Genomic DNA, 18,689 nt, shown 5'->3' with positions numbered 1-18,689 from the left:
TTTAGGGATTAGGGGTGGGTTTAGGGATCAGGGGGCAGAGTTGGGTAGGTTTAGGTGTATGTGGGAGTAGGATCTGGATCCGACTCCTCCCCGTGGATTTCATGTTCCGCAGTGAGAACCATCTCAAATGGGCCTATACGGAGAAAAACCGGCAGTTCAGAGATATAAACTATTCTGAGGGGAAGTCCTTTTCCCCCTTAGAATTGGACTTTAGGCTACACACAATTGCTTATCTCACAATCAGAATTGTGAGTTAAACTATTCTGAGGGAAATAGAATCGCGACACACCCCTTCCAACTCCCAGAGTTATCCTTCCCCTCCAGATCATTTAATTACTATTAGTATTATTTTAAGTTAACATTATAAAATACATAGACCTATACACCACAAAAGTATTTAAGAATAAATTCTTTAAAATTGGGCAATTCCAGCGTTATGGACGTGACATTTGAGGTGAAAAAAAAAAAAACGAAAAAAAAAAATCTTGAAATGTAAATGCAATACCAATATATTGAAACGTCTGTTTATCCATACTCCCTTAATAAAGGAGTCCAGACTCCAGACATTAGAAAAATATCAGTCTACATATGCGTTTTACATTTAATATGAGGGAAATACACACAAAAAACTTTTAGGTGGCAAAAGTACAAAAAGTAATACCCACCGGATGAAGGGTTGGCTCTCCACAAACATTCATATTCATTTTGTCTTATTTTGTGTACGCATTTATGAGGGAAAAACAACGTGACAGATCCCCGTTAAGGACGTGACCGTTCTGAAAGAGGCACTGAAAGACAGCTGCTTTAAAACTTTCGCAGAGACATCAAATGAATGAACAAAGCCTTTGATTAAGGTGAATTTCGTTTTGTATGAATTGTATCTTCATTTTAATCAATGTTTAATCGGGATCCAGGGATTTAATAAATAAGAAGTTAAGCAGTCATATAATCACGACACGGAAGCGCCGGCACGTGAACTGGAGCTCCCAGTTCGTCATGAATGATAAATATACTGAAACACATAAGGTAGGCCCACTTGCCTCACACACATGAGAAATATATCTATTGAAACTTAAAGCTTGAAATGTGTAGGCCTACTTTTAACGGAACATTTCAAAACGAACGAAAACACAGTTATCTGCTTGTAATCCGTATGAAATGTGCATTTCTCTCTGGCGAATTCACTACTGAAGATCGCAAGTCAGCATTTTTTATAAACACTTATTAAGTGAAGCCAAGAAAGACCGTCTGAAAAACATGTATTTTTCAGGAAATAGTTTTTAAGTTAAACTTATGTCAGGAGATGGCCTACTGTTGACGTTACTGTTAAAAAGTGTGTTTTCGGCAGCTGATGAATGTAATTAATAAAGTAACTTGTAATCTAACTTAGTACTTTTAAAATAAATAATCTGCAAAGTAACCAAGTTACTTTTTAAATCAAGTAATCTGTAAAGTAACAAAGTTACTTTTTCAAAGTAAAGTTATCCAGAAATGTGAGATGTCGGAATTGTTGTTGTTTTTTTCTCTCTCTCGCAATTCTGACTTTATAACACGCAATTGGGACTTTATTTCATGCAATTCTGACTTTATAACAGGCAAATCTGACAATTGTGAGATAAAAAAGTTCCCATTATCTTTTCAAATGTTTTTAAAAGATGTCAGAAAAAAAGCTTCCATACATAGCAGTGACATATTAAAAAGGGCATAAGAACAAGTGAACAGAAAAAAATTGAAAGATAGTTCTATAATGTTACCAATGTCATTGAAGACCTGAGGGGAAATTCTTTATATTTGTATAGCCTATTCAAAGTTTCCACAGCATGATAATACTACAATGTTTATACAACTGGGTTTAAATAAATGCTTTCATTAGAGATGTTAGGAATGCATCTGAATTATTAAAAAAAAAAAAAAAAAAAACATAAAATAAGTGAGAACAGCAGCTGGAGAATTCATGAGATTACCCGTAATTAAAATACTGGCCTCACATCTAAAATCAAAAAAGGTAAAACATGGCAGCATCACACATGGCAGATATTACAGGTTTGACTTGTTGTCGACTTAGACTTGTGTACATTAAGACAAACATTTTACAGATAAACAAAACTAGATATTCAGCAGAGAGACAAGTGTTTGTCTAGATCTAAATCCAACTGTAAGAAGCCATTAACATGGAATGTGGCAATGCACATTTTTTGCTTGTGATCAACAAAACAGTTTAATCTTAGAGTCACTGAAAAAAGTTTTACCTGATATGAATTCACCAACAATGATCAGATAGCTAATAAACAAATACTGTGTATAATGCTACACGGATTAAACATAGTATAAGTCTACTCATGGGCATAGTGTAAGTTGTAGCTAAAGATCGCTGACTTTGATTTCTGGGCTAAACATTTGCAGATATTCTGTTATAAAATCAGGCCTGCTCTGATTTCCAACCAGAAATTCATCTAGATTAAGGTGTTCAAGGTGTTCACACACACACATTCAAAGTGACTCATATGTACTGTATCAACCACATATTCTTCACATTCTCAATGTGCCATCAGGTAACACAAAGATTTGCTATGTGATCAAGAGCAGCTCAGTTTGCATTGACATTAACTTGAAATGTCCTGTGAAGGCATCAGCTTTACCATCTCTTTTCATCGTAGATTCTCACGTGAAGAGATACCTGCTATATAAAGTCATGGCATGAACGTAAACTCAAGTGTTGAATTATTAACTGCATACATCAATGCAGTCCTGGGCTCGATGAAAGACCTGGTACACACTGACTAAAGGGAACATTGAAAAGGCTCCGATAAATGAGCCAGCCTGGATAAAGACTCCACACCAGAGCAGAGCTGCATGTCCTGCTTCATGAAGCAGAGTCCCAACTATCACCTTCAGGTAAGAGAACAGGCCAGTGAAGATGATCCATGACATGATCTAAATGGTAAAAGTATTACAGGCTTCGATTAAAAAAGATACAGTTTCATAGAATTACTGTATTTACAGATAGTTTGTGTATTATGTGTGGTAAATTAATGGTTGACTGTGGTCAATAATGATGTTTTTATTGTAAATAAATCATTAAAAAATTCAAGGAATATTCTGGAATCAATAGAGGTCAACAGCATATTTGGCACATTGTCATTTACCCTATAAAATATTTAATAAGAAATAATATTTTACATATATTTATAAATATATAAATACACACACACACATACTGTATATATATATATATATATATATATATATATATATATATGCTATAATGACCTGTTTTTAAATGGTTATCTTTACTAACAGATTTTAAGGTTTAGGATTACTTTTTTTTATCAGATCTTTACAGAAAGTAAAATAATCAGACTGTGGAAAATCACTAAACAGTTGCGCCACTTGTGGTATTTTCACGTGATATTTCAGTGGTGTTTCAACATTTTAAGATATTCATTCTTAGTAAGTTCCTCTTCCACCCAACAATGAGATAAAGTTACTAACCACTAAAGCGACTCCAGACTGACTTCCTAAAAGTGGTGGGCAGGGGCTAAGTGCTGCCAAGGCCATGATATAGGCTGCAAAAATACCGCCTCCTAGTGACATCATACCAAGACCAACACTGGACCTGTAATGAAACCGTAATTTCAGTTCTAAAATCAACTAAATTAAAGGGTTAGTTCACCCCAAAATGAAAATTACCCCATGATTTACTTACCCTCAAATCATCCTAGGTGTATAATGTTTTCTTTCAGATGAATACAATCAGAGTTATATTAAAAAATGTCCTTGCTCTTCCAAGCTTTATAGTGGCAGTGAATGGCAGTTTGTGTTTTGAAGTCCATCAAAGTGCATCCATTCCATCCATCATAAAAGTAATCTTCATTGCTCTGCGGGGGTGTAAAAAGTATTTTACATCTCCGTTTTAAATGCCTTCTGAAGAGAATCGACGTGTTCGTCAGGGTTTCTGTTGTAATTACCGGGAAAAAAAATTAAATGTCCGACAAAATTCTTCAAATATCTCTCTGGTTAAATTGACTGATTAAAATGGTCTAAAAAGTTATTTTAGTTAATAAAGTTTTAAATATGGATATTTTTCTTACATGAACAATTCAAAAGGCATTTATTTACCCCCGCAGAGCGGTATGGATTAATTTTATGATGGATGGATGCACTTTGATGGCCATTCACTGCCATTATAAAGCTTAGAAGAGCCAGGACATTTTTAACAAAACTCTGATTGTATTAGTCTGAAAGAAGAATGTCACATACACCTAAGGATGACTTGAGGGCAAATAAACCATGGGGTAATTTTCATTTTTTTGGATGAACTAACCCTTTAGCAAAACTTACATCACACAATTCAATGACAAATTGCAGGAGCAGAATTAAAAAACAGGAACACTACATTTTTTTCACTGTATTGTTATGTACACCAAAAAACTCAACGAGAACTTTAACTCACTTACCTAAGTAGGACAAACATGGCCACAAAGCAGGCCAGAGGGTTTGCAATGTTGCCCAAGACGACAGAGAGGTGATAGGTCATGGTGCCATAAGGCAGACAGGAGAAACTCTGTACTGATGGCAGCACGCCGTTGGTTAGAGCATTGGATATTCCTAACAACAGGAGCAAATAGACATTGTGTGACGTCCAGAAGGCCACAACAGGTGCCTGTTTTTCAACTTCAACTTGTTCCTCAGAAACAGGTGAATCTCCATTTTGTAAAGGGTGAGCCTCTTCCTCCGTTTTCACTGTTTCCTGCTCATTCTTCGGGACTTCCTCTGCCACAGTCTGGGACACCACTCTGTACGTCAAAGCCACGAAACAGAGGGCAGAAAACGCCAGCATCACGGTCAAGAACCAGAAGAAGTTTTGGGCAGGGAAGTTTTCTTTGAGATAGTGGGGCTTTGTGCCGTTGGACGTATTAACGCACTCTAGTTTCCCTACACCCTGCCCCAAAGCAACTACACAGGGAAAGAGTGCGCTAAGACCCTGTCCGACGAAGAACGTCCGGATGTATTGCGGGGGGTAACGGAACATGAAGGGTAAGAACGTCACATTGGAAGTGCAGCAGACAAATGACAGTATAAAAGTAAGCAGCAGGAATGGGACAGACCTAGACTCTCCAGCGATCGTGGCCACATGGGACCAAAAGAGAGCAAGAAATGCAGCTGCAACCACCGCTAGCACTTGTATGATGTGAATGAGCACACGTTCATTTAGGTGTCCTGGAGCAAAGTGGTGGGTTAAAGTGACAGCCACTGGACCCAAATTCCCAAATGCAATCAGCACTGAAATATAGGCTGGTAAGTTCCACCCTATAAAGAAAGGACATGTTTTAAATTCTACTGTTGTCAGGATAATAAACACAGCATCTACTAGGTACAACTGAGGGACACATTAAAGTTTTATTAAAGTAAATTACTATGGTGCAAGTAAAAAAATAAAATAAAAACACTAATTACCTTCAGGTAGAACACCTACAACAACTGGCAGTTCAACCCATAATGAGTTCACAGAGATCCATGAGCCCATTCCAAACAGGGCCACCAAAATGTGTGTAACGACAGCATGATTCCACCATGTATCTGCCATTTATACGTCTAGGAAAAGGGCACGGGTAAGTTAGAATATTGCAATAGAATATTGTTTCCTATTTCTGGTGAATAAGAATGAACTGATGATTCTTGTGATTATCAGTATTCACTTAAACTTCGTATTCACTTGCAATAAGATATTAAATATATATTTAGTATTTCAATTTAAAAATATGAAAATAAACTGTTTAAAACAAATGTGTTAAAACAATATACAGTCAAACCAAAGATTATTCAGACAGCAGATATAATTTTTTTTACTAGTGGGTGCAGGACACTATAGTTAATTTATGTAAGTTAAGATAGCAAAATAAAGTAAACTGTGAAATATTTTACCTAAACAATCTTCATACAGTGGAGTTCATACATTTTTTTTAAAATTGCGATTGTGACCTTTTTACACTACAGACTGAATAAAATTAAGCATTGCTTGGTAATTGGTTGACCTAAATTAGTATTATCTAATTGTGTACTTCAATTTAACACTTGACAGCTATTGAACCGAAATCATGTGAGACAGAAGGATGGCAAAAACCAGTAAAATATACTATGAGTTCTTGTCATATTTTATTACCATAAATACACTTGTGATCATGTGAGAAATGTTGAAGGTGTCTGAATAAATTTTGGTTTGACTATGTATATGTATATATAAAATGAATTATGGCTTTTGGAAATTACCATTTCCTATTTTATGACTTAAAATCTCTTAAATGAACAGTACTTGCCAAACAACAGAAATATGAGATTCTGCATGGCTTTTAAACGGTTTTAAAGAAAAAGACACATGATGTAACACTGGCTTAAAAAAAGAAAAAGGGTGGAATGGAAAAAGAAATTAAATATTGGTTAGCATTTAAGGTCTAGTAAAACATACAGTCTAAAGTCTATACAGCAAGTGGAGGATTCTTTACTGCACAGAAAGTTTAAAGACCATAATTTATTTAAATTTAGAAAAAGTAATTTACAATAAATTATTTTACTGCACGTTTTCCTCAATTGAATGCATCCTTGGTGAATAAAAGTGCATGTTTGATAGTGATTCCAAACAATTATATACATTCAAATAATATATACATATTATATAAATTAGGGCTGTCAAACAATTAATCGCATCCAAAATAAAAGTTTGTGTTTACATTATATATGTGGGTGCACTGTGTATAATTATTTTATACATATAAATACACTCATTCTTGTATATATTTAAGAAGTATTTTCATGTATATAGATTTATATATACTTTATATTATATATAAATATTTTATATATAAATCTTTTTTTTTCTTGAATATACATGCATGTGTGTGTAGTTATATATATATATATATACACACAAAATAATTACACAGAGTGCACCCACATATATTATGTAAACACAAACTTTTAATTTGGATGCGATTAATCATTTGACAGCGCTAATATAAATATATTTGACTCTGATATATGTAGTACTGGATACAATGTAAATATAATACCGCTTTAAAAATTATTGGTAATAATATGATGATTGTCATTATTGGTTGTAGTAATAAAAGCTGTCTTGTTGTTTAATAAAAGTCAGGACAAGTAGGTTTCTAAAAACTGTTTTATTTTGTAATGCAATTTCTATAAAAACAAATGTTGAAAAACAATGAACTAATTAACTATTTTGATACTTATAGAAAAAAAAAGTCTGGCAATCTCTTAGGTGTAAGAGATCAAGCTTATTAAGTGAAAAGAAATCATATCCATATGAAGAAAAATAAAATCAAGAAACGAATGCAAGTGTCATTTATTCAGTAGCATTAAAACACAATCAAAGAAACTCAAAGTTCTCCCTGTAACAAGGGCCAAAAACTGTTCTTTTCTTTATATCAATGTTGCTTTGTTGAGTTTGCTGACCAGTGGCTGTGCTTTGAGGGTCAGAGGATGTTGTTTGCATCAGGGTCTCTTGAATCTCTGTGTGATCAAGCACAGTTTCACCTGGTGGTGTAACTATAACTCTCTCATTTGGCAAGATGTCCTTCAGTGTAGTAACCATGTCATTCAAAGAGAAACCTATGTGATTTAGCTTTTTGTCTCTGGAACCCAAGATGCTCTTTTGGTAGTTCAGCTCACAGCGAATAACCTCGCGTGTATGTGCATGGCTTGCACCTTGTAGTTTTGCAAGCAATCGTTCAACATCTTGCTTGCTTTTACATGGGCCGCCATATTTTGAAACCGCTCCAACAATTAATTTCTTATAAATATGATCCTGAGCTTTTTGCTTTAGTCTAGACACCTTCATTCTTTTTGCAGCATTGAGATTTGCTTCTTCTGAGATGGAGTAGCGTTTTGACCCTTGTTGCTGCTTATGAATGGTTTTGGCAGGTGATAATGTGACCGCTGATGATGTAGGTTCATCTGTCGCCTTTCGGGAAGCAGGTTCTAGTTCTGTCTCTTTAGAAGCGCAACCTTCGGCTTGACTGAGGGTTTTATTCGACCTGTTATTCTCATAAGGGTACCCATGACCGAAGGGGTACTCGCCCATCAGCTGTGAAAATGTGCAGTTTGCCATTTGAACAGCTGTATCCTTAGGCTGATCTTTGCAGTACTCACCGCCAGGTAAGAAATCTTTGAGATTCTCCTCCAGTACAGCTGCGATGGCTTTCATCATCCTCTGTAAACAAGCTCTCATGACAGTACCGTACTGGTTCTCTGCATTGGCACGGCAAAATCTGAACACTCCTTCAAAAGTCCCCTCTTGCATTGGAACCTGTAAGAATACATTCACAAAAGCTTCTGGTTGCAAAAGACAACTGGCATCTTGCGACCATTCCAAGAGCTTGTCATACAGGCAAAGGATGTACCTACTGAAAAGAGGATATTCTCCATCACTCTTCAGAAGCTGCCAAAAGGGTCCCAAGACTTTAAGGTAGACAATAGCAACCACACAGACCAGCGCCTGCAAAGCTTCGTCGTTTGCATCAGCATTGACGCTCTCCAACAGGATATTTGAGTTTGAGGTCTCATTCAGAAGCTGCAGGTCAGATACAAAAAAAACAACATCTTCATGATGGTGAATGAGTCCGGCAGCTGCCTCAAAGTAGTTAATGATACGATTCGACCGATTTATTGGTAGTCTGGAAGGGTTTTTTCTCTCAAGGCAAAAGGCAAGCCAGTACCTGCGGTAGTTTGGGTTGGTCTCCTCACTTGGACATAAAATTTCAGAAGCCGTGTGAATGTAACGAGCCACTGTGCTCTCGTCGAAGTTGACGAAACTCTGAAATTTGGGGAGCTTGTCGCGTCCCAGTTTCTCGCCAGTGGTGTTCACGAGATCTCTTCCGAATGACATCATTTGCTGCTCAATTACATCAATAAGTTCGAAAAAGAATTGGCAGATGTAACGCAGGAAATCCAAAGGTGGCACAAGTGGATGGGTGCTTTCTTTGACTTTGTCATCGAGAGATCTCAGGTTGGCATCTTCCTTCAGCATTGCCGAGAAGTGATTCTGAAGTAGGTCCATTGAAGCCACCTTAGCAGCTTCGTTCTTTCCTCCACACACGTCTGCAATCTTTTGCCAAGACAGCACAGAGATGTCAAGAAGTGTTACATTGTCGCCCGTGTCATTTCTTGGGTCTTCTTCCACACCTTCTAGTGACTGTAACAATCTTTGATGGCTCTGTGATCTTTGTTCCTTTTTTACACTGATCACATGGGGAATTTGCTTTGGTTCACGCTGAAATTGAGTTTTTACAGTGGCACCTGCCTGCCAAATATCAAAGGGTTCATCTTCCTTCTTCAATGCAGTGGTAGGTTTATGCACGGAAATGCTGCGTTTCTTTATCATTTCCATCCTTTGGTATTCAAGATACTCTGCATCCCCTTCAGGAGCAAGATCAAATGGACTCTGAAGAAACTCATCCAGCAATCCACGGCTCCGCTTTCGGCTCCTCTGATTGTTGCGGTACTGTATTCTGAAATTCTTGAGATTAGCTCGTAGGACCTTGTAGGCTTTTTGGATCTTGCCATCATAACAAAATAAAGGCTCAAAGTTACGAATCCAGGAAACTAAGACGACCGGGTCTAATTTCTCTCGTGAAATAAAGTTAGTCAATTCGAGAATTAGGCCGTTTGTGAGACCAGTTAAATTTGCACGATCAGAAAAATCAGACATTTCAAGTAAATCTCTTCTTCCAATTCCAATACTATCACATATAGGTCCAACAAATTCGAAGTTGACATCCGACTCTAGAAAATTTTCTCTGGCATCTCCAGTTAAACTTATAGCAGTCGTGGTGTTTCTCTCAATCAGACTTTGGAAATCAGCAGACTGAAACATTGGGATAACCTGTTGGAGCCATTGTATTAGGTCAACCCACGAAACATCTTGCTCCTCTCTCATCAGCCCAATCTGGACCAACATGCGGTTTTTCCAGGGCTTTTCATCCAGCCCCAACAGTTCTCCGAAATGAGCACCAAGATAGTCGTCAACAAGCTTGGAATAAAAATCATCCTCTGCAAGACATAAAACAACAAAATTATTATATATGGGTCAATGACATGACCTGCATATTTTTATGTCCAGGACCAGCACCAAGTGCATTATTTTCTTTAAAATGATATGATAAATTCCTGACATGCATCACTTTATTCTATAAAACCTATTTAGTTTTAAATAATTTTTTGTATATTTAAATAATATGTATTTTATACCCCCAGAACTGTCTGAGCAAATGAACAGACTAAAAAAAAAAGCTGAAAAGTTAATTGAAAAACTTGTTTCCAGCTATTTTTACGTTCTCAAATGTCAGGGTGGCACAACTATAAATATGTGTCTTTTATTATGAATTGACATGGTAATAACAGTAAACCTGATAATGCATATATCCAGACGACCCTAACTGATCCTTGTGGCAGAGTGAAAAGATTTGTAGATTTCTCTCAAATACTGGTAAAAAATATATACACTAATTTCAAGTATGGGTAGGTTGGTACACTTTCCATGTCAGGTGGTACAACTACAGTATATATACACACAATTATTTGGTTGTACCGCCTGACATAAGTCAAAAAATGAATTTAAACACTTTTTGAAATGTTATCTAACAACTAAAACTTACACGACTGTACATGACTCAAAAACATGCATTACATCAGTTGAGATTTAAAAAAAAATAATTAAGTTTTAATGTTTTTAATATATATTATGTATAGAAATAACTATTATATAAGGTAGATATTTAAAAAAAAAAGTAGTTTGTGTTGATTGCAAGTCATTAAAAAATAAGACAAAAAGTGGTACTCACTGAGCTCAGCAGCAATGGTCATAGCACTGGCACTAGAGGAACCAAAGTCTTGCAGATTCTCCATTGCTGAACATCAAAGTGGCTTGGCTTGTTTTTTAAACCATCCGGCGAGCACACTTCCAAATAAAGGCCAGATAAATGTTTTAGTAATAACGACCAGAGCAAGGTAGTCCAAAGCTAATCTAACCGTGAAACAAATATTATTCCTCAGGTTAATTTTTTTATCAAGTTAGAACAGGAGTAACTTACCTGTCTGAGACCATACTTTACTTATTCAACTGAAAAAATTAAACAATCATCTTCCGCCTTATCAGTCAATAGGTTTACAAGACATATCCTTTAGTAAACAATATATTATAAATATACTAAGGTAACATGGTAACTCGCTATATGCTATCTGATAGCATTTTTACATTGCATATTAATTATTGAACCATTATTTTAGTCTGTGGTTTCCTTGGAAATACATTGGTTATGAAAATTACCAGTTGCTCATGGGACAAAAACAGTTACATCACTGCTAACTTTACTAGCATAAATCAAGGTCACACACTCTATCAAGCGAGTTATTGGTTAGTTATCCTTGAATAATCAAGAACAAAATGTTCACGCCACATTCGCTCACGCGGCTGCTTTTTGTATTTATATAAAAAATGGAGGGGGGGCGTATTATCGACCTCCTGATATTATTGACTAAACATCACTTTTTATTATTTTGGTTTTTACTATACAAAAAAATAATCATAAGCACATTGCCTGAAAACTAGAATATTTTCATTATCGTTGTTTGGCCTCTTTAGCGCGCGAGAATGCAGCTTATTGTGAAGTTTGAAAACGTGCCGTTTGCGTTGAATTGGTATTTCTGTGGAAGATTGCCATTGATAAGACTTTTAAACAAAGTTATTTAGTGAACATGTTTAAAACTAATAAGCATTCACAAAAATTTACCAAGGGCAATGGATGTTCAATGGACAACAATAGTAGCTACGTTACTGTTCCTGCTTTAGAGAGAAATTTCAAAATGTACTCACCAATGAATTGTGCTGCAGCGGTACTATTTGCTTTGTAGAAGATAGGTGTTTTGTGCAGCGTGTTTTTCTCTTTGGACCCTTTGCAGTGTGCAGAGAGAGTGGAGGGGTTCCGTCTTGGTAACAACTTTAATGTAAACGGGGGAGCGTCCACTCTACACCATGGACTTCCCTGTTAAGTCACGTGTGCGCTGATTGGATATACCTCTTCCATTCTTTGGATAAAACGGCTATGCTACGCATAAAACATTGCTTCTGCGAAATTGCGAATCGTTCGTGACATTGCGTAACTCCGAAAAGCTTTACAAACTATTAACAAACCGTCATAATGAAATAATATCTAGGCACTTATAGCTGATATTTTTCAATCAACTTCTATAAACAAAAGCGTTTTATCGAAATGCATGTTACGTGCTCCAGTTTTGTTGCAGTAATGATTCCTCCAGTCACATAAAACATGAAGACAAGTCAGTCATGGCATACATAACGAACTGTAATGCATGGTTTGCAGAAGAGTTTTATTCTCCAAATAAGAGTGGGCAGGCTAGGAAGAGCCATGGGAAGAGCCTCTCACCATTGGGCATGAAAGCGGATATGACGACATTCATTGACTCACGCTAGTGCATCATGGGACTCGGATAATAACAACAAAGAAGCAAGACGGTACTTCGGGTATGTTTCAGGAATGGAGCTGTAAACGCTAAATAAATAAGCATGATTGTCCAGATTTTCAGCGAAGACTTGACCACTGCTGTTGAACCTATCTGTTACAATGCAATGGATTATAACATTTAAATTAACTATTTGCAAGGTGTGCGTATGGCACTTTTCAATATTTCCTTTACATTCGTCTTCGTGAAGTTTTCTTGAATTTACTAAAGTGATTTTTAGTTTAAAAAAAATTAAGAACTTGTTATAGAATAAGGCAGGTTTCAAATTCAACCACAGAGCCAGATTCACTCCAGGCTCCTTCTGCAGAAATGTCAACCACCCAGGGGGACATTCCAGGGACGTCCCAGACTGCACCTGTAAACGCAAAAAGACCTTTGAAGAGGAAAGCTGATTCTCTTAAGGATGACAAAAGCAAAAAGAAAAAGAGAAAAAATGTCAAGCGAACTGTGAGACCAAATTACACCATCCAGGAGGGAGAGGATATGCTTTTGATTATATCAAATATAAGTAGTGGTGACAGTATATGGAAGCCCAAGCGGAAGGGATGTAAGAAAAAAAAAGTAAACAAAAAAGGCAGGAGTAAAACCTCTGCTAACAAAACAAAAAAAGCACCAGTAAAAGTCCCCAAAGTCACTGAAGGAACTATCGATACAAATGTTGATTTGGAAGCTGTGAATTCTGTTAGTTTAGACCACTGGGGTCAGAGTTTACCAATGGAGGTCCTGGTGAAAATCTTTCAGTTTGCAATTCACCAGGATGGAGCTGTTCCTTTTCTGTGCAGGTGAGGCCCATACGGCGTATTTGTGCTATTCAGTTTCTGTACAGCCTTTATAACTTGCTACAGATTGTAAATATTTGCTTTATGTTTATAGTTGCATTTGTTTGCTGTCTTTAAAAGGGTTGGTAGAGTGTGCCATCTATGGAATGGAGCCGCGTCCTCTCCGGTCCTGTGGCGCAATGTGTCAATTGGCTACTGCTGGATTGAACCCGGTAAGACTCAATTACCTGGGACAGAACAGAAGATTAGGAACACGATAGATTGGCTAGCTGAAAACAGGTCAGTGGTTGAACCAAGTAAAAGGATGTTGTTGTTTTTACCCTGGAATAACTTGCATCGCAAAGCATAATTTTTGCACATTATCCAAGTTTTGTTGTTCATTTCCTGTGTAGATTGTCTCAGCTGAGAGAGTTCTCCCTTTGCCACTGGAAAAAACATGTTGACTATGTTATTCAGGTAATAATAATTAATCTGCTTTGGAATTTTGTTTCTGGTATCTAAATCTGTTTCTAAAAATGTTTTGGGAGTGTTGTTCTGTATTGTGTAATCAGGGACTGTGCTCTGATTTTCTAGAAAGTTTCACAATCATGCCACAATCTTCATTCGCTCAAGCTGTCTTACTGCACGGGAATGACAGAAACAGCTTTCCAAAGCCTTGGCGCTGACTGTCGTTCATTGGAGAATATAAATGTGCAACACTCAGAGGTTTGTATGTAATTACATGATTCTTTACCTAGATTTAAAGGGTCTCTTACCCCAAAATGAAAATTTTGCTTACTTTCTCCTGTGAAACAGAAAAGAGGATATTTAGGTATAAATAATGTCATACGGACTACTTCATGATCCTTTTTTTTTGCATATTTGAAAAGCTTAAAGCTTCTGTCACTGTAGTTGCATGGAAAATAGTGGCCTGTATTCTCAGTATAGCCACAAATAATTTTACACCTGGTATTAATTCAGTTGTTTAGGGGTGGGTTTACCGTTTTGGGGGCCCTAAGCAAAGTCAGGATCCCTACACCTCACTCTGGGGAGTAGTTGGGACATTACGTAACGTTACTTTGCGTAATTTTACTCTGAATTGCACAAACAGTCATTTTTAAAAGAATTAAGTGAGAAATTATTTTATTTTACACTGCATAACAATAATTGTCTACACTTTATTACCTACTCCCTTAAGCTTTAAGATATAAACCTTCTTGGTTTTGGATTCATCAAGAGTCTTAATTTTGTTCATTGTCTTATATTTAAAATGACACAATGTATTTCTGATATGAATAAAACATGTCAAATTAAAAGAGTTTTAATTGTCGCTTCCATAGACATCACATCAGTGTGTATTTTACAAAAAAACTGCACAGTTATATATGACATATGACAAGCATCTCTGGCTCAGTGTCAAAACGCGCACACCGATTTGGTTAGTGTTAGTTAGTTCACCTAAAGATTAAAATACTATCATTTATTCAACCTCATGTCATTCCAAACCCATATGACTTTTGTGCATTTTCAAGACACAAATGTGAAGATAGCCTATTTTAATGAAATCTGGGAGTTTCTGTCCCTCCATTGAAAGTCTATAAACCCATACTGTAACTCTGATGCTTAAAATCATGAATCGAGCAGTTTAGTCCAAGAGGAGAGACGATTGTTTTTAATGATGAGAAGATTTAATTTAGGCTTATTCACATATAAAAGTTGATCAGCAAACAATATTTGTAGAATTCTAAATTTGATAACAGAAGCAATGTCTGTTTGTATTAATTTATGAGGTCAACAGCACTTTTGTAACAGTGATCATCAACTGAATTAATTGCTTGGTCAGCGATTGCATGATGTTTAACAACGCTACTGCAGATGATCCATTGTCGAGTGGTCAGTCAAAACACATTGCTATTTACACCTGGTAGTGACGAATTTAAATTGGTGTGTTTGACTTAAAGCGGTGCTGCGCACACCGTCGCTGTGACCACTATATATTGTGTTGATAAAGTGCACAATTCTCCTAAAACCGGTTCTTGTGCATATGTATCTGCCTTTCCAAATCCCTAGTTTTACTTTACCATATGCTACCCCTTGTTACCATCACATGCTACCTGTTTTGTATCCTTTTTTAATATAGTTTAATGTTGATGGTCTGGTGTCCTTCCTTGAGGCGTACGGCAACCAAATAAAGAAAATTTACTTCACACACAGCACCAAAAGTGACAAACTGCTCAATGTGTTGTCTGTAAGTTAATATTAATCCTTTTTACTTAATGTGACTCAAGTTTTTACTGTATGTTTGTTAGTTCCTAATGAGGGAAATGTCTCTGAATTTAAAGAAAGGTTGCTGTCCAGAACTCAGGCTTCTGGAGATCAATACTAAATTAGATGGAGGATACTGCCAGCTTCCCATCTGTATTCAGGCTTTGCAGATTGGGTGCCCTAAACTTCAGGTATTAAACTAAAATGTTTTGTGATCTTCATGTAAACTTACCAATTCAATATACAAGAAAGTGCACAAGAGTTGATGTATAGCTGTATTTTCTCAATTGAGTGCAGTTAGTGTTTGTCATTCCAAAAATATTTGCACATATTATGCATTACATTACATTTTTTAAAATTTGAGGGAGGGGTTAAATTTCCATGAGGTCTGAAATTTAAGGTGACATTTTGTATATCTAAATACTTGGGAATGTGTACCGTTATATACTGTATCGTTATACGCCACCTACTGGTGGTTTTAGTTTCATATTTAAAGTCCCTTTTAATTAAGTTGAACAATTAGAAATCATTTCGTATTTAAATATTGAAGAAAAAATCTAATAGCATTATTTATGTAATTGTAAATGAAAAAAGTTAATCAAAGTTATCAAACTTTTGAAAGGTTTCGATCCACTTCAAATGTTGACTACTGTAAATGAATTCCACTTCTGTGTCACCTCCGCACTGCAAATTATTACGTATATTGGTAACAGCCTTATACTGTTAATATAATTTAATTTAATTTGAATAAAGCCTGAGTTTAGCTCGAACCCTAAGCAAACACACCTGAACCAGCTAATCAATAGCCGCATTTCCACTGCCGGGCTAGGGCTGGGCCAGAGCTAACATTTCCACTGCCGAGCCAGTAGCCCCGCAGCGCTGCCCTAAACCCCGCCCCTAACACACCTTTCTGGATCAAACGTCATACAACCCAACCCATTTCAGCGGGTATTATGAATTAATCTGAAATAGTTATGCATGCTTTCATAACATCTCGACTGGACTACTGTAATTCTGTGTATATCGGCTTGTGTTTCACGTCTACAATTAGTTTAGAATGCAGCGGCTCGGCTTCTCTACGGTAAACGTAATATGATTCTGTCACGCCAGTATTGATCTCACTACATTGGCTGCCGATCAAATATAGAATTGATTTCAAAATTCTATTGTTTGTTTTTAAATCCATTTGTAATGAGACACCACAGTATTTAACAGATTTGCTACACCCCTACGTTCAGTCAAGGTCACTTGATCCGCAAACTCCGGACTATTGCAAGTCCACAGGACAAGATTAAAAAATAGAGGTTATCGTGCCTTCTCTGTCATCTGCCCCAAATGATGGAACACTCTCCCGGTTCATATTAGAACTGCCACAACTTATACTTTTAAGTCCTCCCTCAAGACCCATTTATTTTCTTTGGTGTTTTAATTATACCTTGATTTGCTGTTTCAGGATTTTATTTTTATGTGTTGCATCTATTTTACAGCTTGTGTACAGCACTTTGGTCAACCTCGGTTGTTTTTAAATGTGCTTTATAAATAAACATTCTATTCTATTCTATTAATTTATTTTTTAAGTTAGGAAGATAGTATATTAACTCACCGGCCGTGGCTGTAGTAGTGTCCCGATTGGTCTCGCGAGTCGCCACTAACAGAGGGACAGTGACCCAGCGCACCGTCCATCAAGTCGAACCATGGAAAAATCCTGGAAAAATGGCCATTGTGCATTTTAATCACCTTGTACAATACTGCACCCGCAATTTTTTTATTTTTTTCCTGAACTTGAAGCGTTGCTCGCTGAATGTTTAGCTTAGAAAGTTCAGCATCGATGTATTTTGTAACATCCTCGTTTCTTCACACGCCGTCAAATTGACGTCGTACCCTTTTTTTTTTTTCCCCTTTTTTTTTTTTGCGTGATATAAAAAAGTGAAATGTGCATCTTGCTTCAGATCATAACGTTCCATAACACAGATAAACTCCGCCTTTTACCTTGAGCACGCCTCTAGCCCGAGCTCTCCCCCTCTGGCCCAAGGTATTCGACGGGCCAGAAATCCTGGCCGTTGGCCCCGAGTAAGCACCGATCAAGCCCCGGAAGTGACAGTGGAAACGCGACTGGCCTTGGCACGCACTAGCACAGCTCGGCCCTGGCCCGGCAGTGGAAACGCGGCTAATTTCTTCAGGATTACTTAAAAAAAAGCTCCAAGCAGGTGATTTTTTTTTATCAGGGTCGGAGCTTAACTCCGCAAGAGAGTAACCCTCCAGGACACGAGCTGCCCATCCCTGCTCTAAGTGTTATTAATGGTGATGTAGAATGAAAATGTATAAAAATTGTACTACAAATATAAAATATTACAATCTTATTTTTTACTTCTCTTTTAAATTATTTTATAATTTAGACTTTTAGATTGATGAATGTCACTCCAGTTCCTAAAATGATCCGCAACACACCCAGTTCAACGTCCGGTTTTCCCATGCTAGAGGAGCTGTGCATTGCCACTTCCTCTCACTCTTTCATGACGGACAGTGACCTGAACAATGTGCTGCATGGCTCCCCCCACCTGCGTGTGCTAGACCTGCGTGGTGCCTCCCGCATCACAGCCACTGGTCTCTACGCTCTGCCTTTTGAGAGTAAGTTTCAATTTTGAATTAACGAGAGTAAGCATTGATGTACCTCAAACAGTAGTGAATGTAATAGTTAACATGAATAGCACATGGTGTGCTGGACGTTTGATGGAGTTTACAGTATAAAAGGATTTGATCATACCTATGAATTTTAGGGATACAATAATATGCTGCTTTTCCCTTATTTTTGTTTGCCCTGTCTTGTGTAGAACTGGAGTGTCTATATTGGGGCCTGTACTTCAGTAGCAATACAATGGTAGCATCCAAGAAAGGCATACACATGCTTGCCCAGAAATGGAGCAGCACCCTCAGGGAGCTTGATTTGGCCAACCAGCCATTTTCTGAGGAAGATATGGAGATTGCCATGGGATATCTTGCACATGCTGCTGGAGTCGACTTGTTTCGCTCCCTGAACCTCAGTGGTACAAAAATCACTTCATCTTCACTCAGGTAAGGATTACCTTTGTAGTTGCTCATATGCTTATA

At 37.0% G+C, this 18,689-nt stretch overlaps 3 protein-coding genes across 3 annotated transcripts in view; 1 reads left to right on the top strand and 2 right to left on the bottom strand.

Moving 5' to 3' along the window:
• Positions 1-1,757: 1,757 nt before the first annotated feature.
• On the bottom strand, positions 1,758-12,027 carry LOC120483802 (solute carrier family 52, riboflavin transporter, member 2). The gene is made up of 5 exons (XM_039679037.2): positions 11,891-12,027; positions 5,458-5,595; positions 4,458-5,310; positions 3,493-3,616; positions 1,758-2,934 (listed from the first exon to the last, which is right to left on the bottom strand). The coding sequence occupies exons 2-5, from the start codon at positions 5,585-5,587 to the stop codon at positions 2,725-2,727; spliced, it is 1,317 nt and encodes a 438-aa protein (XP_039534971.2). The 5' UTR covers positions 5,588-5,595; positions 11,891-12,027; the 3' UTR covers positions 1,758-2,724.
• Positions 7,164-12,030, bottom strand: LOC148970904 (uncharacterized). Its single transcript, XM_039679035.2, has 3 exons — positions 11,891-12,030; positions 10,860-10,975; positions 7,164-10,068 (listed from the first exon to the last, which is right to left on the bottom strand). Exons 2-3 carry the CDS (start codon positions 10,921-10,923, stop codon positions 7,388-7,390), a joined length of 2,745 nt encoding a protein of 914 aa, XP_039534969.2. The 5' UTR covers positions 10,924-10,975; positions 11,891-12,030; the 3' UTR covers positions 7,164-7,387.
• Positions 12,031-12,444: 414 nt separating this feature from the next.
• The window catches only part of fbxl6 (F-box and leucine-rich repeat protein 6), an 8,439-nt gene continuing 2,194 nt past the window's right edge, over positions 12,445-18,689 (top strand). Inside the window, exons 1-9 of the mRNA XM_039679039.2 lie at positions 12,445-12,559; positions 12,866-13,340; positions 13,458-13,616; positions 13,730-13,793; positions 13,911-14,042; positions 15,457-15,564; positions 15,659-15,772; positions 17,978-18,209; positions 18,413-18,653. Coding sequence (XP_039534973.2) covers positions 12,868-13,340; positions 13,458-13,616; positions 13,730-13,793; positions 13,911-14,042; positions 15,457-15,564; positions 15,659-15,772; positions 17,978-18,209; positions 18,413-18,653 — 1,523 coding nt within the window. The 5' untranslated portion in view covers positions 12,445-12,559; positions 12,866-12,867. The remainder of the gene's footprint in view (positions 12,560-12,865; positions 13,341-13,457; positions 13,617-13,729; positions 13,794-13,910; positions 14,043-15,456; positions 15,565-15,658; positions 15,773-17,977; positions 18,210-18,412; positions 18,654-18,689) is intronic.

Source organism: Pimephales promelas, chromosome 18 (genome assembly GCF_988280905.1).
Source record: "Pimephales promelas chromosome 18, fPimPro1.hap1.1, whole genome shotgun sequence".
NCBI classification, from domain to species: domain Eukaryota; kingdom Metazoa; phylum Chordata; class Actinopteri; order Cypriniformes; family Leuciscidae; genus Pimephales; species Pimephales promelas.
The sequence above is the reverse complement of the archived record's forward strand: the minus strand, read 5'-3'. Positions and strand labels throughout refer to the sequence as shown.